General features: G+C 48.9%; 1 protein-coding gene across 3 annotated transcripts in view; it reads left to right on the plus strand.

Moving 5' to 3' along the window:
- The first annotated feature begins 6,889 nt into the window (after positions 1-6,889).
- The window catches only part of jak1 (Janus kinase 1), a 41,543-nt gene continuing 29,013 nt past the window's right edge, over positions 6,890-19,419 (plus strand). Inside the window, exon 1 of one of the 3 annotated variants that reach the window (XM_042335953.1) lies at positions 6,890-6,905. Coding sequence is in view for 1 of the 3 variants with exons in the window: in XM_042335952.1 (XP_042191886.1) it covers positions 10,695-10,758 (64 nt within the window). In the remaining 2 variants the exon portion in view is untranslated. Of the gene's footprint in view, positions 6,906-10,658; positions 10,759-14,240; positions 14,270-19,419 lie in introns of those variants that run through there. The other 2 variants (XM_042335952.1, XM_042335954.1) reach the window with 2 other exon arrangements.

Here is a 19,419-nt window from a genome sequence, read left to right on the forward strand (position 1 = left end):
AGGGGTGATGGAGGTGGGGGTGGGGGAGAGAGGGGGGGTGTCAGACCTTGGACCAGCCATATCGGGGCGGGAGGGGGTGGGTGTGCACCTCATCTGACAGCCACCAGGCGGAGCTGTAGAGGCCGGGTGGTTCCGCAGGCTGGGACCAGGCAGAATTTGGTGGGGTGGGGTGGGCTGGTGTGTGTGATCCTAGTGGAGTGTGTATGTAGGTCAGGCCCACAGCGTTAGGAACATCATATATCACAGACTCAGCCACAGACCACACTCTGATGTGCCGGTGATGGGGGAGCTGATATTCTACTTGGCAAAACTACCAACCCAGCAGGATATGGCTTGTTTTTCTTTTGAGAATATTTGCGTTAGTTCATTGAGCCCCCGTTTGTCTGAGGCTGGGACCAAGGACAAAAACTGGGTGGTTTTGCACTCAAGTCTTTTACAGGGCAGATTGAGGCCATTCGGCCCATCGTGGCTGCGTCGGTTGGGAAAGAATCTTTATTTTGCAGCGCCTTGAATTTTACCCGCTTTGTCGCTTCCCTTTGCCCTCCGCCCTGGGCAGAGTGGCTGACCTCAGCCCAGCTCAGAGGGACGAGCGATGAGGTGGGTCAGGATGTCACTGACAGAGTCGACTCCTTTATGTCGAGTAGCACTTCACCCCCACATGAACTTTTACCCAGTAATTCGACTTGATTCACAAAATGTCCTAAATTCTCTTATTGTTTGTCTGTGTATGTATGTATGTGTGTGTATGTGTGTATCTCGCTTCCCTTTCTCTCATGTGTATACGTGTGTGTTTCTCTCTCCCCTCCCTCACTCTCCCTGTGAATGTGTGTGTGTGTCTCTCTCTCTCTCTCTATTTGTCTGTCCCTTTCTCTCATTATGTGTGTGTGTATCTCTCTCTCTCCTCCGCAGTGGCTGACACCTGGCGAGGATTCTCATGGTGGTTGCTGGCTGCTGTGTCTCAGTTCTCACAGTGCTGATGCTGTCCATTGTAAAGGTACAGTACTGTGATAACTGAAAGTCGGCAGTCGCCTGGGCTCCGCGGAGTGTTCCTGGACCCTGGGGAGAGAGTGAACAGCACGAAGAAACCCCCAAACCCCTGCGGGGGAGCGGCGCGAGAACCTGGATCCCACACGGGTAAAGAGAGGAACAGAGGCACAAACTGGTGCTGGGTGCGTAGGCACCACCCACTACCTCCTCCGTGCCGCCCGTCAGGTCTCCTCAATCTTCACATCCAATGCCAAGTGCGAGGAGGTCATGGACTTCTTTTCATCTAAAATTCACAACATCCGCCAGGCAGCCTCATCCTCCTGCCTCTTGTCACCCACCATCTGCTGCCTCGACCCCCTCCCCACCAACTTGCTGGTCACCCAACTCCCCTTCCTCTGCCCACTACTGGCTGACGTCATCAACCAGTCCCTCTCCTCCGGATCAGTCCCTGCCCCCTCAAAAGTGCTGTCATCACCCCCCTCCTCAAAAAATCTTCCCTAGATCCCTCAAACCCCAGCCACTACCGCCCTATTTCTAACCTGCTCTTCCTCACAAAAGTCCTGGAAAGCGATGTTGCCGACCAACTTCGCGCACACCTCTCCTCCCACTCGCTCTTTGAACCCCTCCAGTCCTGTTTCCGCCCACAGTACAGAGACTGCGCTTTGAAATTCAGAAATGACATCCTCTCCATCTGTGACCAGAGCTCCCTCTGCCTCCTTGTCCCCCTGGACCTCTCCGCCACATTCCACACAGTCGATCACGCCATCCTCCTCCACTGCCTTTCCGCCATCATCCTCCTCAGTGGGACCGCGCTCGCCTGGTTCGAGTTCTACCTCACAAACCGCCAGCAGTACATCTGCACAAACGGCTTCTCCTTCCGCTCTCACCCGGTCACCTGCGGAGTACCCCAAGGATCCATCCTTGGCCCCCTCCTCTTTCTGATCTATATGCTCCCTCTTGGGGATGTCATCCGCAGACTTGGGGTACATTTCCACATGTATGCGGACGACACCCAACTCTACATTTCCACCTCTCTTTGCGACCCTGATGTTCTGTCAGCTGCCTGTCAGATCTCAGGGGCTGGATGAGCGCAAACTTCCTTCAGCTGAACGTTGACAAGACGGAAGCCATACTCTTTGGCTCTCATCAACCTTTAAAATCTCACGGTTCTCACCTCCTCCACCTATCCTACCTCCACTTAAAACTCTCCGAACCTGTACGCAACTTAGGGGTCACGTTCGACCTCCAATTATCCTTCCGTCCTCACCAGCACCGCTCTCTTCCATCTCCGTTTCCGCCAATACCTCACTCCAAAAGCTGCTGAAATCCTAGTCCATGCTTTTGTCCCCTCTCGGCTGGACTATTCAAATGCCCTCCTCGCCGGCCTCGCCTACTACCATCCATAAAATCCAGATTATTTAAAATTCTGCCGCCCGCATTCTCACCCGCACCAAGCTCCGCTCCCCGATTACCCTAGTCCTGGCCGGACTGCACTGCTCCCTGTCTCAGAGAGGATTGATTTCAAGATCCTCACCCTTGTCTTCAAAACCCTCCACTCCTCTGCACCCCCCGACCTCTCTGACCTCCTCTCTCCTCAAAACAGTGCCCGTTGCCTTCGTTCCTCCGGGTCTGGCTTTCTCCTTGTCCCCCGAGTCCTCCGCTCCACCCTCGGCGGCCGTGCCTTCAGCCACTATGCCCCGAGGCTCTGGAACTCCCTTCCTCACTCCCTTCGCCTCGCCCCCTTTCTTCCTACTTCCAAGTCTCTGCTGAAGACCTTTCTTTTCGACCGCGCCTTTGGTCACCTTCCCCCCCACCCCCCCGGCTCAGCCCCGGGATCTGTTATTGTGAAGCGCTCTGAGACACCGGCGTGGAGGGCACTATATAAATCCAAGTTGTTGTTGTTATCTACATTTGAGAAATCCAATCGCCTGCAAAGTCATCGCTCTTTGTTTAATGGTTTTATTTCTAATAATTGTATTTGCTATTGCGCCTTATCACGTCGTTGAGACATTTCAAAGCGCTTCATAGAATATATTGCAAAGTGAATTGACTGTATTTTGTGGGCGAAACCTGGCAGCCAATTGCACACAACAGTGACGCACAAACAGTCGTGGACTGAGGGACCAAATTGTTTTTTGTTTAAAGGATTTATTACCCTGGAAAAGCAGTCCGCAAATCGACCAGGTTCCTACTTACAGCCGGGTAAACAGAGGCACGTGGAGTAAGGAAATTGCGTAAGGGTTCATCCCGCCCGGGAATGGAATGCAAGTCCTCTCGTTTGTGAGGCGAGTGCTAACCACTACAACAACAGCAACGACAACAAGATTCCATTTATAGAGCGCCTTTCACGTTGGGAGGACGTCCCAAGGCGCTGTACAGTTGGGTCAGGACCCGAGCAGTGGGGAAATGGTCAGGTGAGGGGAGGGAAGGGAGGGAGCGAGGAGGGGGTAGAGAGTCGAGAGGGGAGCAGAAGGTACGGTCAAAGAGAAAGGTCTTGAGACCGGCCTTGAAGGAGGAAAGGGAGGAAGCGAAGGCGAAGGCACTGGGGGAATGGAGTTCCAATTTGGGACTCCAATTTGGTCACCATCTTTGATTTGAAGGCAATCCAATTCTTTACAAGTCTGTGGGCATCAGGAGTTGTTGATTTCTGAGGGGGTGGCGGGTTTAATAAATAAGAACACCGGTGCGGTGGAGGTGGCTCTGGTATCTTACACCTCGTTTCTCACTCTGCCTTTGCAAGCAGCTCACACCTTGTTAACCTCCCAGCCCGGCTGTTTGATCACAAAACGTGGTTTGGAGTCTACTAAGTGACAGGACTCGCTCAATGTGAGTGAACGCACTCAACAAAATGTGGACGAGGCACGTGTAAGTGGATCACAGTAGATTTCCATCACGTTTCAGCATTAAGGAGTATGATTTTTCCAGCAATCCAATTGTTTTTTGCGGGGTGTGGGATAACCTGCAGCCATCAATGCTAAAGTTCGATGCCCCCACCCCCTCCCCCCCCCAAGTCTAACCTGTTCACAAATCACCTTGTGTTACTGAAGTGTCTGGGAACAGTCTCTAAATCAATGTGGACTCCTCTTATAAGTTCAGCCATGACACCAGTGGCCAAGGAAATCGCCCTGAATTAATTACATTTTAATTCCCAGCTTCTCCCGCTGCAGGAATCTGCTGGGTATTAACTCACCACATCGCCTCAGTCAACATTGTTCAGAGTCTGAAATCATAATAATATAACAATAATCCTTGTATTTGAGACGGTGCCTTATCACGTCTTCAAGACGTCTCAAAGTTTTGTGGGCAAAACACGGCAGCCAATTGCACCCAGCAGTGTCCCACAAAGAATCATGGAGCGAGTGTCCAATATTATTTGGGGGATTGTTGGCCAGGACACCACGAGATAGAGACACGATGCTCTTTTCGAATAGCGCCGTGGGATCTTTTAACGTCCACCTGAACAGGCAGACGGAAGCTCAGTTTAACCTCTCATCTGAAGGACGGCACCTCTGACAATGCAACACCTCTCCAGTGCTGCGTCGGAGCATCGGCTTAGACTGATTCCAAATCCCGCGGTGGGATTTGAACCCACAATCCTCTGTCTCCGAGGCGAGAGCGCTACCGCTAAGGCAGGCAGAGAGGTTCTTTTACATATGAGCAGAGCCTGTCAGCACGTTATTTATATTCTTGTCACCAATGTGTTTCCCCTGACAAGACCGAGAGAAACGAAAACCACATTATTTGAACACCATGACTCGTGGCCTTCGCTGTTTTGGGAAGTTTTGAGCGGCCGATAATAGCTGCCAATTTCCCCCACTGGCAAAATCCCCTGTGTCAGCTCATATTACTCATGTTCTGCCCTAACACTGGCCCATCGTGAAACTAGGAAGGGAGGTGCTTTATCCCTATCTTTTGCCCACCCACCACACTTTGAGATGTAAATAAATAAAGTCGCCTGGAATCGCTTGGCCATTTCCCCAGTGCGAAAGGTGTCCACATGTGGATTCCTGTAGCTCAGTGGTTAGAGCACTCTTCGCAAACGAAAGGACCCGGGTTTGATTCCCGGGCGGGGTGAAACCTTTGGCAAATTTCCTTACTCCACCCGCGTCTCTGTTTGCCGAGCAGTAAGTGGGAAGCCAGTTAATCCATTGGCGGATTGCTTTTCCGAGTGGGGTAATAATCCCTTCAAATAAATGAATAACAATTTGGCTGTGCTCCTGCCACAACAACAGATTACCTTTGTATATATAAAACACCCTTCACGTCAGATTATATTCTGTGAAGCTTTGAGACGTCTTGAAGACGTGATAAGGCGCTATATGAAATGCAAGGATTATTAGTCTCAACTTTTAAGACCATATTGTGAAAACTTCTGAACTTTTAAGCCAGTTTTCGCGAACCAATTCCTTATTGAACACCCCCCCCCCCTCTCTCCCCAACCCCACCCCCCCCATCCCCAGACACACACACACACACACAGATTTTGTCAGGGGGGGGTGGGGGGGGGGTTGCGGTTGAGGTGCAAATTCAAGGTTAGATTTTTGGAAGAGTATTTTCAAAATAAAACGTTTCGGGGACCCACACGATGAAAGTGGTCAGAATATAAAACGGATCAGAACTTTTTTCTCTCTTTTTGCCCCCCCCCCCCCCCCCAAAAAAAAAATCTGAGTGTTTCCTCGCCTCCGGGGCTTCAGATATAAAAAGATGCTACTTTTACACGAGTCAGAAATCACAGTGCGGAATAAACACGAATGTGCGTGCAGGGGCAATTGACGGAATTTTCGGTACTCAGTGCTTTCTGGTGACTTCGATCAGAGTTTTTGTTTGTGGGGTTGAGGTGTGAAGTGTCTGCTGTAGTAAACACTGGCCAGATAACATCTCTCTCCCCCCCCCCCCACACCCCCCCTTCCCACACACCACACACACACGTACACACTGTGAGAGTCGCTGTCTGCTGACATCTCGCAAGGTGGTTGTGGGGGGGGGGGGGTGTGGGCACGAGTGGTCACACCTGCTCTCTGTCTGTCTCTCTGACCTAGAGTTTGTCTCTGTCTGTCTGTGCATCTTTATCTGTGTATGTGGGTCTGTGTATATTTCTGTGAGTGTCTGTGTGCGTGTCTACGTTTATTCCTGTGAGTGTGTGTGCGCATCTTCTGTGTGTGCGTGTGATCGTGATCAGGGTTTGATTTAGCCGACAAATAAAGAGTATTGCTGGGGAGGTGGGAGGGTGGGGATGATGTGCTTGTAACTGCATGAACCTTCCTCCTATCAACACACTCACGTTTTCCAACCAGAATCTATATACAGCCACAGACTATTTGCAGACAAGTTCACCTGAGTGTAGCCTGGAGAGCAATGCCCATCCACTATATGTCTTCTTTCTGATGTTGGATCAATTTGAGATCAAATAATGAACATTATGTAGATTTATATATATAGAATATATGCATAAGAAGTTTAATTCCACTTAAAAAGGTTTTTTTTTCCAAATAGTCTCTCTTCTAAACCAGTGGCGAGAGCGCAGTGTGTGTGTGTGTGTGCGTGCGCGATGGGTGGGTGGGGAAGAGGGGAGAGCGTCCTAACAAAGTTTGCGGAGAAAAATGCGAGATGTCACTGTGGGAATAATGCCCTTTTTACTGCGGGGGTAGGAATCAGTCACTGTGACAAGAGATTTAAAGTTAAAATCAACCGTGTGTGTCCGTGCGTGAAGGAGTTGTGTGTCCGTGTGTGTGCAGCCAGCGTAGCTCGGTCGGTAGCACTCTCGCCTCTGAGTCAGAAGGTTGTGGGTTCGAGCCCCACGGGCTTTGAGCTCCCAGCACAGTGCTGAAGAGGAGCACACGCTTACAGACACCTTGCTACTGGGATGAGACTTTAAACCGAGGTCGAGGCTGTGACCTGTTCAGCTGAGAATCCTCCAGGTAAGTTATCCATTCGCTTTGCAGTGCACAATTCGCACTACGCTGTGAAGCGCCACAAAAAGTTCGTTGCTATATCAAATGCAAGGGCTCACCTCAGTCCATTTGCATAAATGTGCTGCGACCGCAATTGGGGACAGGACTGCTTTTTAAAACCAACTGCTTAAGCTGGTCCCGGAAATCTTTGAGGAATATTCTTTTAATAATTTGGATCATTAAAGTATTTGAACCTTTTTAGAATTTCTCAAGCTTTCTGGTAAAAAAAATGCAGTGGTATAAAGATGCAAACACCTGTTTAAATAAAATTTAACTATAAATAAAAATGCTAAATGTATTTAAAAGCTTAAATATATATAACTATCAAATATGTTTAAATATAAATATAAATGCCTGGAAAAAGTCAATTTATATTATTATATTATGTATTATTAAATTTAGATTATTTTTAAAACGTACATAATGAATGCTGAGAAATTAGTGATGGGGTTAATTGCTCATATAATTGATTGATTTAGTAAATAATTGGCTTAATTTAGTCTCCATGGAGCTTTGTTGATTTAATTGTGTGGCAGAAAGGGAAAGATTATTTTCAAATAGTTTAATGTAATTAATTTAATAATAATCCTTATCACACTGTCGACATCTCTCAGGTCTTTGAGACGTCTCAACAGTGTGATAAGGCGCTATATCAAATGCAAGGATTATTTTATTATCATAAAGCACTTCGCGGGTTTCACTATTAAGTGTAGTGACTGTGTGTTTTGTCAAATTTGGCAGGCAATTTGACAAAAAACACTCAATGAAACGACTGATGAATTGTTGATTAATGAGTGTCTTAAGAATAATCAGGCGTTTATGGCATGATCTTTCCGATTCACGTGTGTGTTTAGACTTTATAAATCCGAAACAAGAACCTTTAGTGTTTTTAAGAATGAAATAAGTATAAATAACTGAAAAATATAGCGGGATGCAGGGGCGGGAGGTGGCGCGGGTCATGATGTGGTTAATGTCAAATTATTTGCATAGTTTCTAGGTGAACTCCTCCCCCCCCATATTTCTAACATCCTCAGACACCATCTGATTTCCCATAAGAAGTCAATGTCATAAATACACGCCCACACACTCAAAGCCATGCAGTCTTTCTCAGCTTAAGGCCGTCTCTCTCTCTCTCTTGCGTCTGACCAAACCAGCGGCAGTCTCGCCCACTGCATTCAATCCTAATCCTTGCATTTGCTACTGCGTTTTATCACGTCATCGAGCCACTATAGTTATATATTGGCACAATTGGCTGCCAAGTTTCGCCCGCAAATATGCAGTCAATTCACTTCGCGGCATATTCTGGAAGACGTGAAAAGCGCTATATCAAATGCAAGGATTATTATTACAGTAGTAGCGGTCGGTTTGTGCACTGAGGCTGACTGTACCGCACGTCCAGGAATTTGTCATTCTTTCCTCCCACGTAGCCTTTCTGGTATTTACGTAGTGTTTTACACCAGCTTTGGACATGGAAGTCCCACCCAGAAACTTTGGACTTTTCCCAAAGAGACTTCTTCATAGGTCTTAGTTCCATACAGGTCGTTAATAACAATAATAATCCTGGGATTTGGTACAGCACCTTATGTTGTGGAGACGTCTCAAAGGGCTTCACAGACTAAACTGTAAAGTGAATTGACTATATATTTTGTGAGCGAAACGCAGCAGCCAATGGCGAACAGCAGTGGATTGAGTGACCACATTTTTTTTCAAGGCATTATTTACCCGAGAAAAGTAATCCGCCAATCGACTAACCGCCGTGTTACTTATTTACTGCGAGCTAAACAGAGGCGTGCGGGGAGTAAGCGCGCCCGCCTAACGTTTCACCCCGCCCGGAATCTGTTACGCCCTTCACAATCTCGTCGCCAGCCTTTTCTGCGCTTGCCTGATGTTTCGCCCTGGCCGGGAATTGAACGCGGGTCCTCCCGCTTAAGAGGCCCGGGTGCTCCGACCCCAAAGCTGGAGGGACGCGTCGCTGAGCCCTCGCAAGAGCCCCTTCACGGAACGTACCGTAAAATGCAGTGACTGTGTATTTTTTATCTGTTTGTGCGTAAAAACGGAATAAAGTCCATAACAATGAATACCGAGGGTAGGAATCCCTCCCTCTGATGATGATGATGATGATGTTGGGGATGATGATGATGGGGATGATGATGGGGATGATGATGATGGGGATGATGATGGGGATGATGATGATGATGATGGGAATGATGATGATGGGAATGATGATGATGATGATGATGGGGATGATGATGGGGATGATGATGATGGGGATGATGATGATGATGGGGATGATGATGATGATGGGGATGATGATGGGGATGATGATGATGATGGGGATGATGATGATGATAGGGATGATGATGATGGGGATGATGATGATGATGATGGGGATGATGAGGATGATGATGATGATGGGGATGATGATGAAGATGATGGGGATGATGATGATGATGGGGATGATGATGATGGGGATGATGATGATGGGGATGATGATGATGATGATGATGGGGATGATGATGATGATGATGGGGATGATGATGATGATGATGATGGGGATGATGATGATGATGGGGATGATGATGATGATGATGGGGATGATGATGATGATGATGGGAATGATGATGATGATGGGGATGATGATGATGATGATGATGATGATGGGGATGATGATGATGATGATGGGAATGATGATGATGATGGGGATGATGATGATGATGGGGATGATGATGATGATGATGGGGATGATGATGATGATGATGATGGAGATGATGGGGATGATTGATGATGATGATGATGGGATGATGATGATGATGATGATGATGATGATGATGATGATGATGATGATGATGATGATGATGATGATGATGATGATGATGATGATGATGATGATGATGATGATGATGATGATGATGATGATGATGATGATGATGATGATGATGATGATGATGATGATGATGATGATGATGATGATGATGATGATGATGATGATGATGATGATGATGATGATGATGATGATGATGATGATGATGGATGATGATGATGATGATGAGGATGATGATGATGATGATGATGATGGGGATGATGATGATGATGATGGTGGGTGCTTCCACATGACACAATGCCGCACACGCTGACAGGGTGGTGGTGATGGGTGGGGGGGAGGGGCAGAGCTGCTATCACCATTGGTGGAGGGTCATGTCAATCACACCAGCACCGCCCCCTCTCAGCCCCGCCCCCGCCCCGCCCCCGCCCCGGCCCCGCCCCGCCCCCGCCCCCCCCCGCCCCGCCCCCGCCCCGCCCCCTGGCTGTCAATCACACAAACCAGGAAGTGAGCGCTGGTGAGGAGTGAGGAGTGACGGTGCGCACCTCCAGGGTCGCGGATCCGGGATCCCAAAGGCCTCTCTTTACCCCCTCCGACCCCCCCCACCATCACCCCCCAATACCCCACCATCACCCCCAATACCCCACCACACCCCCCCCACCACACCTCCCCCCACCACACCCCCCCACCACACCCCCAATACCCCACCACACCCCCCCCACCACACCCCCCTACCCCACCACACCCCCCCCACCACACCCCCCCACCATCACCCCCAATACCCCACCATCACCCCCCAATACCCCACCACACCCCCCCACCATCACCCCCCAATACCCCACCACACCCCCCAATACCCCACCCCCCCCCCCCCCCTCTCCCCCCCCCCCCCCCCAGCACTCCCTGTGCACAGGGGATCGATATCGCCTTCATATATGTTTTCTGCCACTTACGGGACCAGAGGTCGCTGCTGTCGGGCGACCACTCGCCGAGGAGGTGGTGAGTGAGCCTTCCCGAGAGGGAGAGGGGGGACAGGGGCTGTGTGTGGGTCAGTCTGTGTCTGTGGGTCTGTGTGGGTCAGTCTGTGTCTGTGGGTCAGTCTGTGTCTGTGTGTATGACTGTGTCTGTGGGTCAGTCTGTGTCTGTGTGTCTGACTGTGTCTGTGGGTCAGTCTGTGTCTGTGGGTCTGTGTGTCTGACTGTGTCTGTGGGTCAGTCTGTGTCTGTGTGTATGACTGTGTCTGTGGGTCAGTCTGTGTCTGTGGGTCTGACTGTGTCTGTGGGTCAGTCTGTGTCTGTGTGTCTGTGTGGGTCAGTCTGTGTCTGTGTGTCTGACTGTGTCTGTGGGTCAGTCTGTGTCTGTGTGTATGACTGTGTCTGTGGGTCAGTCTGTGTCTGTGGGTCTGACTGTGTCTGTGGGTCTGTCTATATGTCTGACTTTCTATCTGTGGGTCTCCGTCTGTGTGTGTGTGTTAGTTTGTGGGTGTGTGTATCTAAGTGTATATCTGTATGTATGTGTCTATCTATACCTGTGTGTGGGGGGGGGGTCTGTGTGTGTGGGGGGGGGTCTGTGTGTGTGTGTGGGGGGGGTCTGTGTGTGTGAGGGGGGGTCTGTGTGTGTGTGCGGGGGTCTGTGTGTGTGTGGGGGGGTCTGTGTGTGTGTGGGGGGGGTCTGTGTGTGTGGGGGGGGTCTGTGTGTGTGGGGGGGGTCTGTGTGTGTGGGGGGGTCTGTGTGTGTGGGGGGGGGTCTGTGTGTGTGTGGGGGGGTCTGTGTGTGTGTGTGTGGGGGGGTCTGTGTGTGGGGGTCTGTGTGTGTGGGGGGGGGTCTGTGTGTGTGGGGGGGGTCTGTGTGTGTGTGGGGGGGGTCTGTGTGTGTGTGTGGGGTGGTCTGTGTGTGTGGGGGGGGGGGGGGTCAGTGTACATTGCCACTGGGGCCTTGGTAAACAGATCAGGCTAATCGGGTGTGACAGTATTTCTTGTGACTGTGTTTCTATTTATAATAATAATAATAATCCTCGCATTTGATATAGCGCTTTTCACGTCGGGAGGACGTCCCAAAGCGCTTCACAGAACACACTGTAAAGTGAATTGACTGTATATTTGTGGGCGAACGCGGCAGCCAATTGCGCACAGCAATGTCCCACAAACAGTCGTGGATTGAAAGTGACCAATTTATTATTGTTTTTTGTTTTGGAGGGATTATTATTAGGCTCTGTGTGGAGTAAGGAAACTTGCCCAAGGTTTCGCCCTCTGCCTGGAATTGAACTCAGGTCTCTCACTGGCAAAGCGAGTGCTCTAACCACTGAGCTACAGGACTCCACATTGTCCTATTTTCTGGTGGATTCAGTTTGCTGCAAAATCTAAATGTAGACCAGAGTTGGGAGCTGGAGTGGGGGTGGGGGAGATCACTAAGGTATTCCCCAAATTCCTTCGTTGGGGGGGGGGGGGGGAGGGGGTTATGAAATTTGCCACACTTCTGAATTGTTTCGGTACGATATCGAATGCGTTAGGAAACTCCGCGATTTCACAGAGTGTGCGTGTTAGTTAAATGGAGAGAAAGTGGGTTATAAATGGGAGAGGGGAAATGCCAGTGTTACACACACATATATATATTATATATATATATATAAGATTGAGGGCGCGCACCTCCAGGCTCCAGAGTGAGTGAGTGAGCGTTTGTCACTGTGTTTTACTGTTCAGGTTTTGTTTAGCGAACAGCTGGCAATCTGCGCAATATCTGGCCTCATAACACACAGACATCCTGCCTTGGGAAAGGGGGGGGGGAGAGAGAGAGAGAGAGAGAGAAGGAGGGGGAGAGAGAGAGAAAGATGGGGAAGAGAGTGAGACGGGGGCGGAAGAGGGGAAGGGGAAGCTTTAGACTGACCCTGAAACAAATGCACTATTTATTAAAAAAAAAGTCAACTCGTTACGGCTTTATATTTTAAAGATCACATTTCTGTATACCACGCCGTGTGTGCCCTGTTTCCCCACCCCCAACCCACCCCCACCCCCATCTCGTGTCCGTCCGCGAAATTGTACAGAAACGCTTTGTGTTTTGTAGTCATTCAGCTGTCTCACAGAGCTTCACAGGATTTTAACGGAAAGTGTAGTGACTGTGTAATGGGCAAACTGCAGCAGTTGATTTGCACATAATGACATCCCCCCCCCCGCACGCCATGAAGCGACCGAGTCATTTTTTTTTTGTCTGGGGGATTGTTGGCCAGGACGTCGAGAGAGAGATAAAACTCACCTCTTATCTCTCAATCGTGCCCACGGGAGATCTTTAACATCCACCTGAACAAGGGGCGCAGACTGTGAGCTACACGGAAACATGATGTTTAAGATATAAAACGTAACGAGCGATTGCGGTGTATGTAATTTACACCGAGATCAAATCAGAGACGACACAGTCAGCCTGGCTCAGTCACAACACCCTCTCGCTCCTTTGAGTCAGAGGGTTGTAGGTTGAAACTGAATGTGGGGACTTTGAGCTCACACTGGGCTGATGTGACTATGCAAAGTGTGCCGTATAAACACAAGTTGCTGTTGTTGTTAATGCTTGCTCCCCAACCCACTGCCCGCTGCCTCCGCCCGGCCGGTCCCGGGCTCCTGCGCGTCACTCGTCCCCTCCATTCCACCATCGATGGGAGCGCTATTAGCCATTCTTCCATTATCCCTCCGACTTGCCCCTTCCTTCTCCCATCTTCAGATTGTGCCTTCCTCTTCGACAGTGCCTATGGTCACATCCTCCTTCCCCCACCCCCCCCCCCACCCCCCCCCCAACTCGGCTGTCAAGCGCTCTGGGACGCTATCCTGCAGGAGAGGTGCTGTCATGTTCAGGTGCAGTGAGACCGAAGTCACGTCTGTGCCTGTTCAGATGGTCATGTGAGGATCCCACGACGCTGTGTTTACTATGCCATGACGATGGAACAGATGGTGCATTTTTTTTAATTGTTTTCGAGTTCTACACAGAAAGTTAATCTATAATTCTATCAGTAACCAAACAGACGCAATGACATACAGGCAGGAACCAAACATTGGCAAGAGACTGGGAGAGAGAGAGAGAGATAGAGGGAGAGAGAAAGACTGGTGGAGAGAGAGAGAGAGAGAGAGATGGAAGGAGGCACACAGAGAGACACATGGAGGGAAAGAGAGAGAAACAGAGGGAAGGAGGGAGAGACCAGAGAGAGAGACGAAGAAAGAGAGACAACACAGCCAGGAGGAGACAGACAGACAGACAGACAGCCAGACAGAGAGAGAGACATAAGATAAGAACATCATAAATGCTGGACGAACAAAAAGTCCCATCTAGTTCACCTTCCTGGCGGTCAAATACACATATACCTACGTGCTGGCGGGATGGTCCTCTGCATGAAGGGCACTAAATAAATGCAAGTTGTTGTTGCACTGTATCTCATAATGTTATTTCCTAAGAGAAAACTATCTAATCTGTCTTCGAAGGACTCAACACTTCCTGCTTCAACCGTCTCCCGAGCGATGCTGTTCCACAGGTTCGCTATTCGCTCACTGAAATAGCTTTTCCGTAGATTCGTTCTGAACTTACCCCCTTTCATTATCCTCCGGTTTTACTATTCTGGACAAGTTGAAACAGCCTGTCATGATTTACATACATTGTATGCCCCTTTAGAATCTTAAAGACAGAAAGAGAGAGAGAGACGGAGGGAAAGAAACAGACAGAAATAGAGAGGGAGAGCGACAGAGGGAGGGAGAGACAGAGCGAGACAATCACGAGCGCACACAGATTCCCAGCGCATAAGAAGATTGGAATTGAAACCCTGTGTTCATAACAGTGTTTGTGACAGAGCCACTGAGAGAAGATTCTGAGCAAACACAGTGAGTGAGGTTGGGGGGGGTGGGTGGGGGAGCGACCTGGAGGAAGGATGAATAATGTGCCTACGGTCACCTCTTAATGTCCCCGGGTGAAGGGGCGGGGGTGGGCTGGGGGGAGATTTTTGAGATATGAGACATATTTCGTCCACAGAATACGGTCATACGTTCACATAGTCAATTCACTTTACTGTATATTCTGTGACGCAGTTTGAGACGTCTTAAAACGTGACGAGGCACTATATCAAACCCAAGGATTACGATGATTATTATTATTATTATTATCAGGAGGGTTATTTTTTCATGGAACCCTTTCTGACAACTGGCTGCCGTTGAGGATGCTTAGGACAAAAGGGAATGGATAAATAATAATAGCAAATGATAATCCTTGCATTTGACATAGCGCCTTATCATGTTTTCGAGATGTCTCAAAGCGCCTCACAGAATATGCTGTAGAGTGTCGTGACTGTATATTTTGTGGGCAAAACCCGGCAGCCAATTGCCCACAGCAGTCAATCAACAAACAGTCGCGGATCGAGCGACCAATTTTTTTTTTGAAATTATTAACCCCGGAAAGTGATCCACTGATAACCGGGATGCTCGATAAACAGAAGCATTTTGAGCAAAGAAACTTATCTAAGGTTTGGCCCTGACCGAGAATCGAACCCGGTTCCTCTCGCTTGCGAGGCGAGCGCTCTAACCACTAAGCTACAGGATTCCCTGACCTATATCGAATGCAAGGATTATTATTAAGACCTGCCTTCGGTCACCTCACCCCTCTCTTCCCAACTCAACGTCGACCTGCACAGCTGTTAAACACTCCGAAGCGCTACCTGCTCAAAGGGTGCTCCAGTTGTTGCTGCTGCCCCTTTTTGTGGGCATTTTTCTTCGAGGTCGATCACCAGTAACTAGCTTAATGCAAGCTCTGTCGCGGGCGCTGTCTAAATAAAAGCTGTTGTCGTCATCTTTTATTGGAACGCTACTGGAACACTCTTCCTCTGTCCCTCCAGGTGAGACGTTAAACCTCACTCCCTGCCCGTGCCCTGTTCGGGTGGATGTTAAAGATCCCGCCGCGGCTCTGTTCGAAAAGGGGAGGGAGTTTTTTTTTTCTCTCTCTCTCTCTCCCGGCGTCCTGGCCAAAAATCCCCCAGATAAAATTGGTCACTTGCTCCAAGGCTGTCTACAAAACACAGTCACTACACTTTACAGTAGGTGTGTCCTCCTGACGTGCTAAGGGTACATCAAATGCAAGGATTATACAGTATATATTAGAGCAAGCTCCACCATACCCGCCGTTAGTCTCCCGGTTCAACATTTCACCCGGTCTTAACTTTAGAGCAATTGTGTGGAATTTTACCTCAGTGTTACTTTGGAACCCAATTCCCCAAAAATAACTGTATGGAAAGGCTGTTTCCGCATTAATGATGAGCTTCGAATTTTTCTAAAATTCTGCGCAGCGGGAGGCTGGTTCAGGCCTCTGATTGGGAGACATGTGCCTTTGGTTTAACCTGGGGTCATGGCGATCTCTACTCTAACCCCAATCCCTGCTGTCCCCCCATCTTGTCTGTGCTGGTGCTCGCTTCCCCCTCTCCCCCCAGAGCTCTCTACTCTGATCCCATTTCCTGCTCTCGCCCCGTCGCGGTCTAGTGAATACAGTCCCATCTTTACAAGTCTCTCCACGTAACATTGCCTCCGTATCACCCCAGAGGAACCTCAGCTGCATCCTCTCCATGGCTGATGTCTTCCCTATGATGAAAACTACTCAATCCTCAAACTCATCTTCTCAAAATAGTGGTTAACCCTCATAGTTGACAGGAACTCTCTGATTTCCTGTTTGAAACTATTTCCACTTCCTCGTTGCACTGTTGGCAGTCTATGCGTGTCGCCTGTCACCTTTCCATCCTCCTCTTGTGACCTGTTAATAACACTGATCCTTTAACATAATCCTTTCTCTGATGGTGCATTCTGCAATCCTGTAGTGTGTAGTGATTAGCGCGCTTGCGAGCGAGAGGACCCTGGTTCGAATCCCGAGCAGTTGAAACGTTGAGCAAGTTTCCTTACTCCACATGCCTCTGTTTACCTAGCAGTAAGTAAGAACCTGGTTATTCATTGATTGAAGCGCTTTGAGACGGCTCAAAGACGTAGTGAGGCGCTATATCAAATGCAAGGATTATTATCATTATTTAAAAACGCTTTGTGAATTGAAATCTTGATCCTACTTAATCTTCATCTCAATTTTGTTGAGCGCTGACCTACCTGCACCTCAGTCTTTGTCCCTTTGGGATGTCACCTTGTCTCAATGTGCAAGCCTGAATTATTGCAATACTTCCATCTTGTGTGTGACATGTTATACAAGTGTGAATCGTAAAGTGCTTCAAGTCCAGAGTCCTATGCGAGGGACTCTGTGTGAATATTAAATAATAATCTTTGCATTTGATCTAGCACCTTATTAAGTTGTCTAGTTGTCTCAAAGCGCTTCACAGGATATACTGTAAAGTGTAGTGAGTGTGCACAGCAATGTCCCACAAATATCCATGGAGTAAGTGACCAATTCTTTTGGAGCTTTGTTGGCCAGGACACCGGGAGAGAGAAACTCCTTCCTCTTTTCGAATACCGCCACGGGATCTTTAGCGTCCACCCAAATAGAGCAAACGAGTTTAACGTTTCATCCGGAAGACGGCACCTCCTCTAACAAAACAACCCCCCCACCCCACACAGCCCAGGGCTGGAGTGGAGCGTCATTTTAGCCTGTGCGATTCCAAGTCCAGGGGTGGAGGCTTGAACCCACAATCTTCTGACTCAGAAACAAGAGCGCGACCACTGCGTCAGTCCGCACACCTCAAGTCATTTATTCTCCAGAAGTTCTAATCCGCCTCTAATCTCCATTTTGCCTGAGGGGCCATCGCTGGCCAGATTAGCTCACTATTCCATCTCCGTAACATTCGTTTGCATTCCGATTGCATTTATTCTGGAACAAAGGACAGGAGGAGTCCACTCAGCCCCTGGAGACTGTTCTGCTGGTCTACAATTTCATGGTTGATCTGTATCTCAACTCTAACTGCCTGCCCTTGCCACACATCTTGTGAACATGGGAACAGGAGGAGGCCATTCAGCCTGTTCCGCCATTCTATAAGACTGTGGCTGATCTGTATCTCAACTCTAATTACCCACCATTGGCCCATATCCCTTGATACCCGGACCTGACAAACATCTACCCACCTCAGCCTTGAAAACCTGAATGGATTCAGCATCCACAGCTTTTTGGGGGAAGAGAGTTCCAGATTCTCACAACCCTTTTGGTGAAAAACTACCTCTTGATTTCACTCCTAAATGGCCTGGCTCTAATTTTAAAGATGATGTCCCCCCCCTTGTTCTGGATTGCCCCACCCAGAGGAAATAGTTTCTCTGTATCTACCCTATCGAATCCCTTTATTATTTAAAAAACCTCAATCAGATCACTCCTCAACCTGCTAAAGTCGAGGGCATAGAGGCCAACTTTATGCCCCCAGACCTCATAATTTAACCCTTTAAGCTGTAGTATCATTCTGGTGAATCTGCACTGGACCCCCTTCCATTATCTTTTGGAATTTCTCTTTAAGGTACGTGTCCGTGCCGATGAGAATTCACCTCCACTTCAGGGTGGATGTCAGGGCTGCAGAGAAGGTGAGAGGAGATAATAATAATAATAATAATAATAATAATAATCCTCGCATTTGATATAGCGCTTTTCACGTCGGGAGGACGTCCCAAAGCGCTTCACAGAAGACACTGTAAAGTGAATTGACTGTATATTTGTGGGCGAACGCGGCAGCCAATTGCGCACAGCAATGTCCCACCAACAGTTGTAGATTGAAAATGACCAATTTATTATTGTTTTTGGTTTTGGAGGGAATATTATTAGGCTCTGTGTGGCGTAAGGAAACTTGCCCAAGGTTTCCCCCTCTGCCTGGAATTGAACTCAGGTCTCTCGCTTGCAAAGCGAGTGCTGTAACTGAGGTACAGGACTCCACAGTTTACTGGGCTGAGACTGGTGGGCAAGGGGTTTGAGCAGAGACTGGAGGAAGCGGAGAGTTGACAGTGGAACAGAAAGGGCTGATCGGAGCTGAACGAGAGAGAAAGTGAGCATTCCATTTCCATTCCAACAACCTATCCCTCTCTGGGATTCCATGTGCAGGTGGGATGTGTGGTATTCTCGTCTCGGTTTGGATACTCGAGCACAGTGATGGATTTCCAGATGTGTCAGAACCGTCAAAAACACAGAAAAGTGTATGTTGGGGTGGGGGGTGGGCAGGTGAACAGGACTGAAATGATTTCAGCACAGATACGATGGGCCAAATGGCTCTAAATTTGTGTAAGTGTGTGTATGTGTGTGTGTGCCGGTGTGTGTGTGTTGGTGGTTGTGTGTGTGTGTCGGTGTGTGTGTGTTGGTGAGTGTGTGTGCGCGTGTGTGTCGGTGAGCACGCGTGTGTGTGTCGGTGAGCGCGTGTGTGTGTCGGTGAGCGCGTGTGTGTGTCGGTGAGTGTGTGTGTGTATCGGTGAGTTGGTGAGTGTGTGTGTGTATCAGTGAGTTTGAGTGTGTGTTGGTGAATGTGTGTGTGTTGGTGAATGTGTGTGTCGGTGAATGTGTGTGTGTCGGTGAATGTGTGTGTGTCGGTGAGTGTGTGTGTGTCGGTGAGTGTGTGTGTGTGTCGGTGAATGTGTGTGTGTGTCGGTGAGTGTGTGTGTGTGTCGGTGAGTGTGTGTGTGTGTGTCGGTGAGTGTGTGTGTGTCGGTGAGTGTGTGTGTGTCGGTGAGTGTGTGTGTGTCGGTGAGT

The sequence above is a fragment of the Callorhinchus milii genome, unplaced genomic scaffold, assembly GCF_018977255.1.
Source record: "Callorhinchus milii isolate IMCB2004 unplaced genomic scaffold, IMCB_Cmil_1.0 Scaffold5, whole genome shotgun sequence".
Taxonomy (NCBI): Eukaryota; Metazoa; Chordata; class Chondrichthyes; order Chimaeriformes; family Callorhinchidae; genus Callorhinchus; species Callorhinchus milii.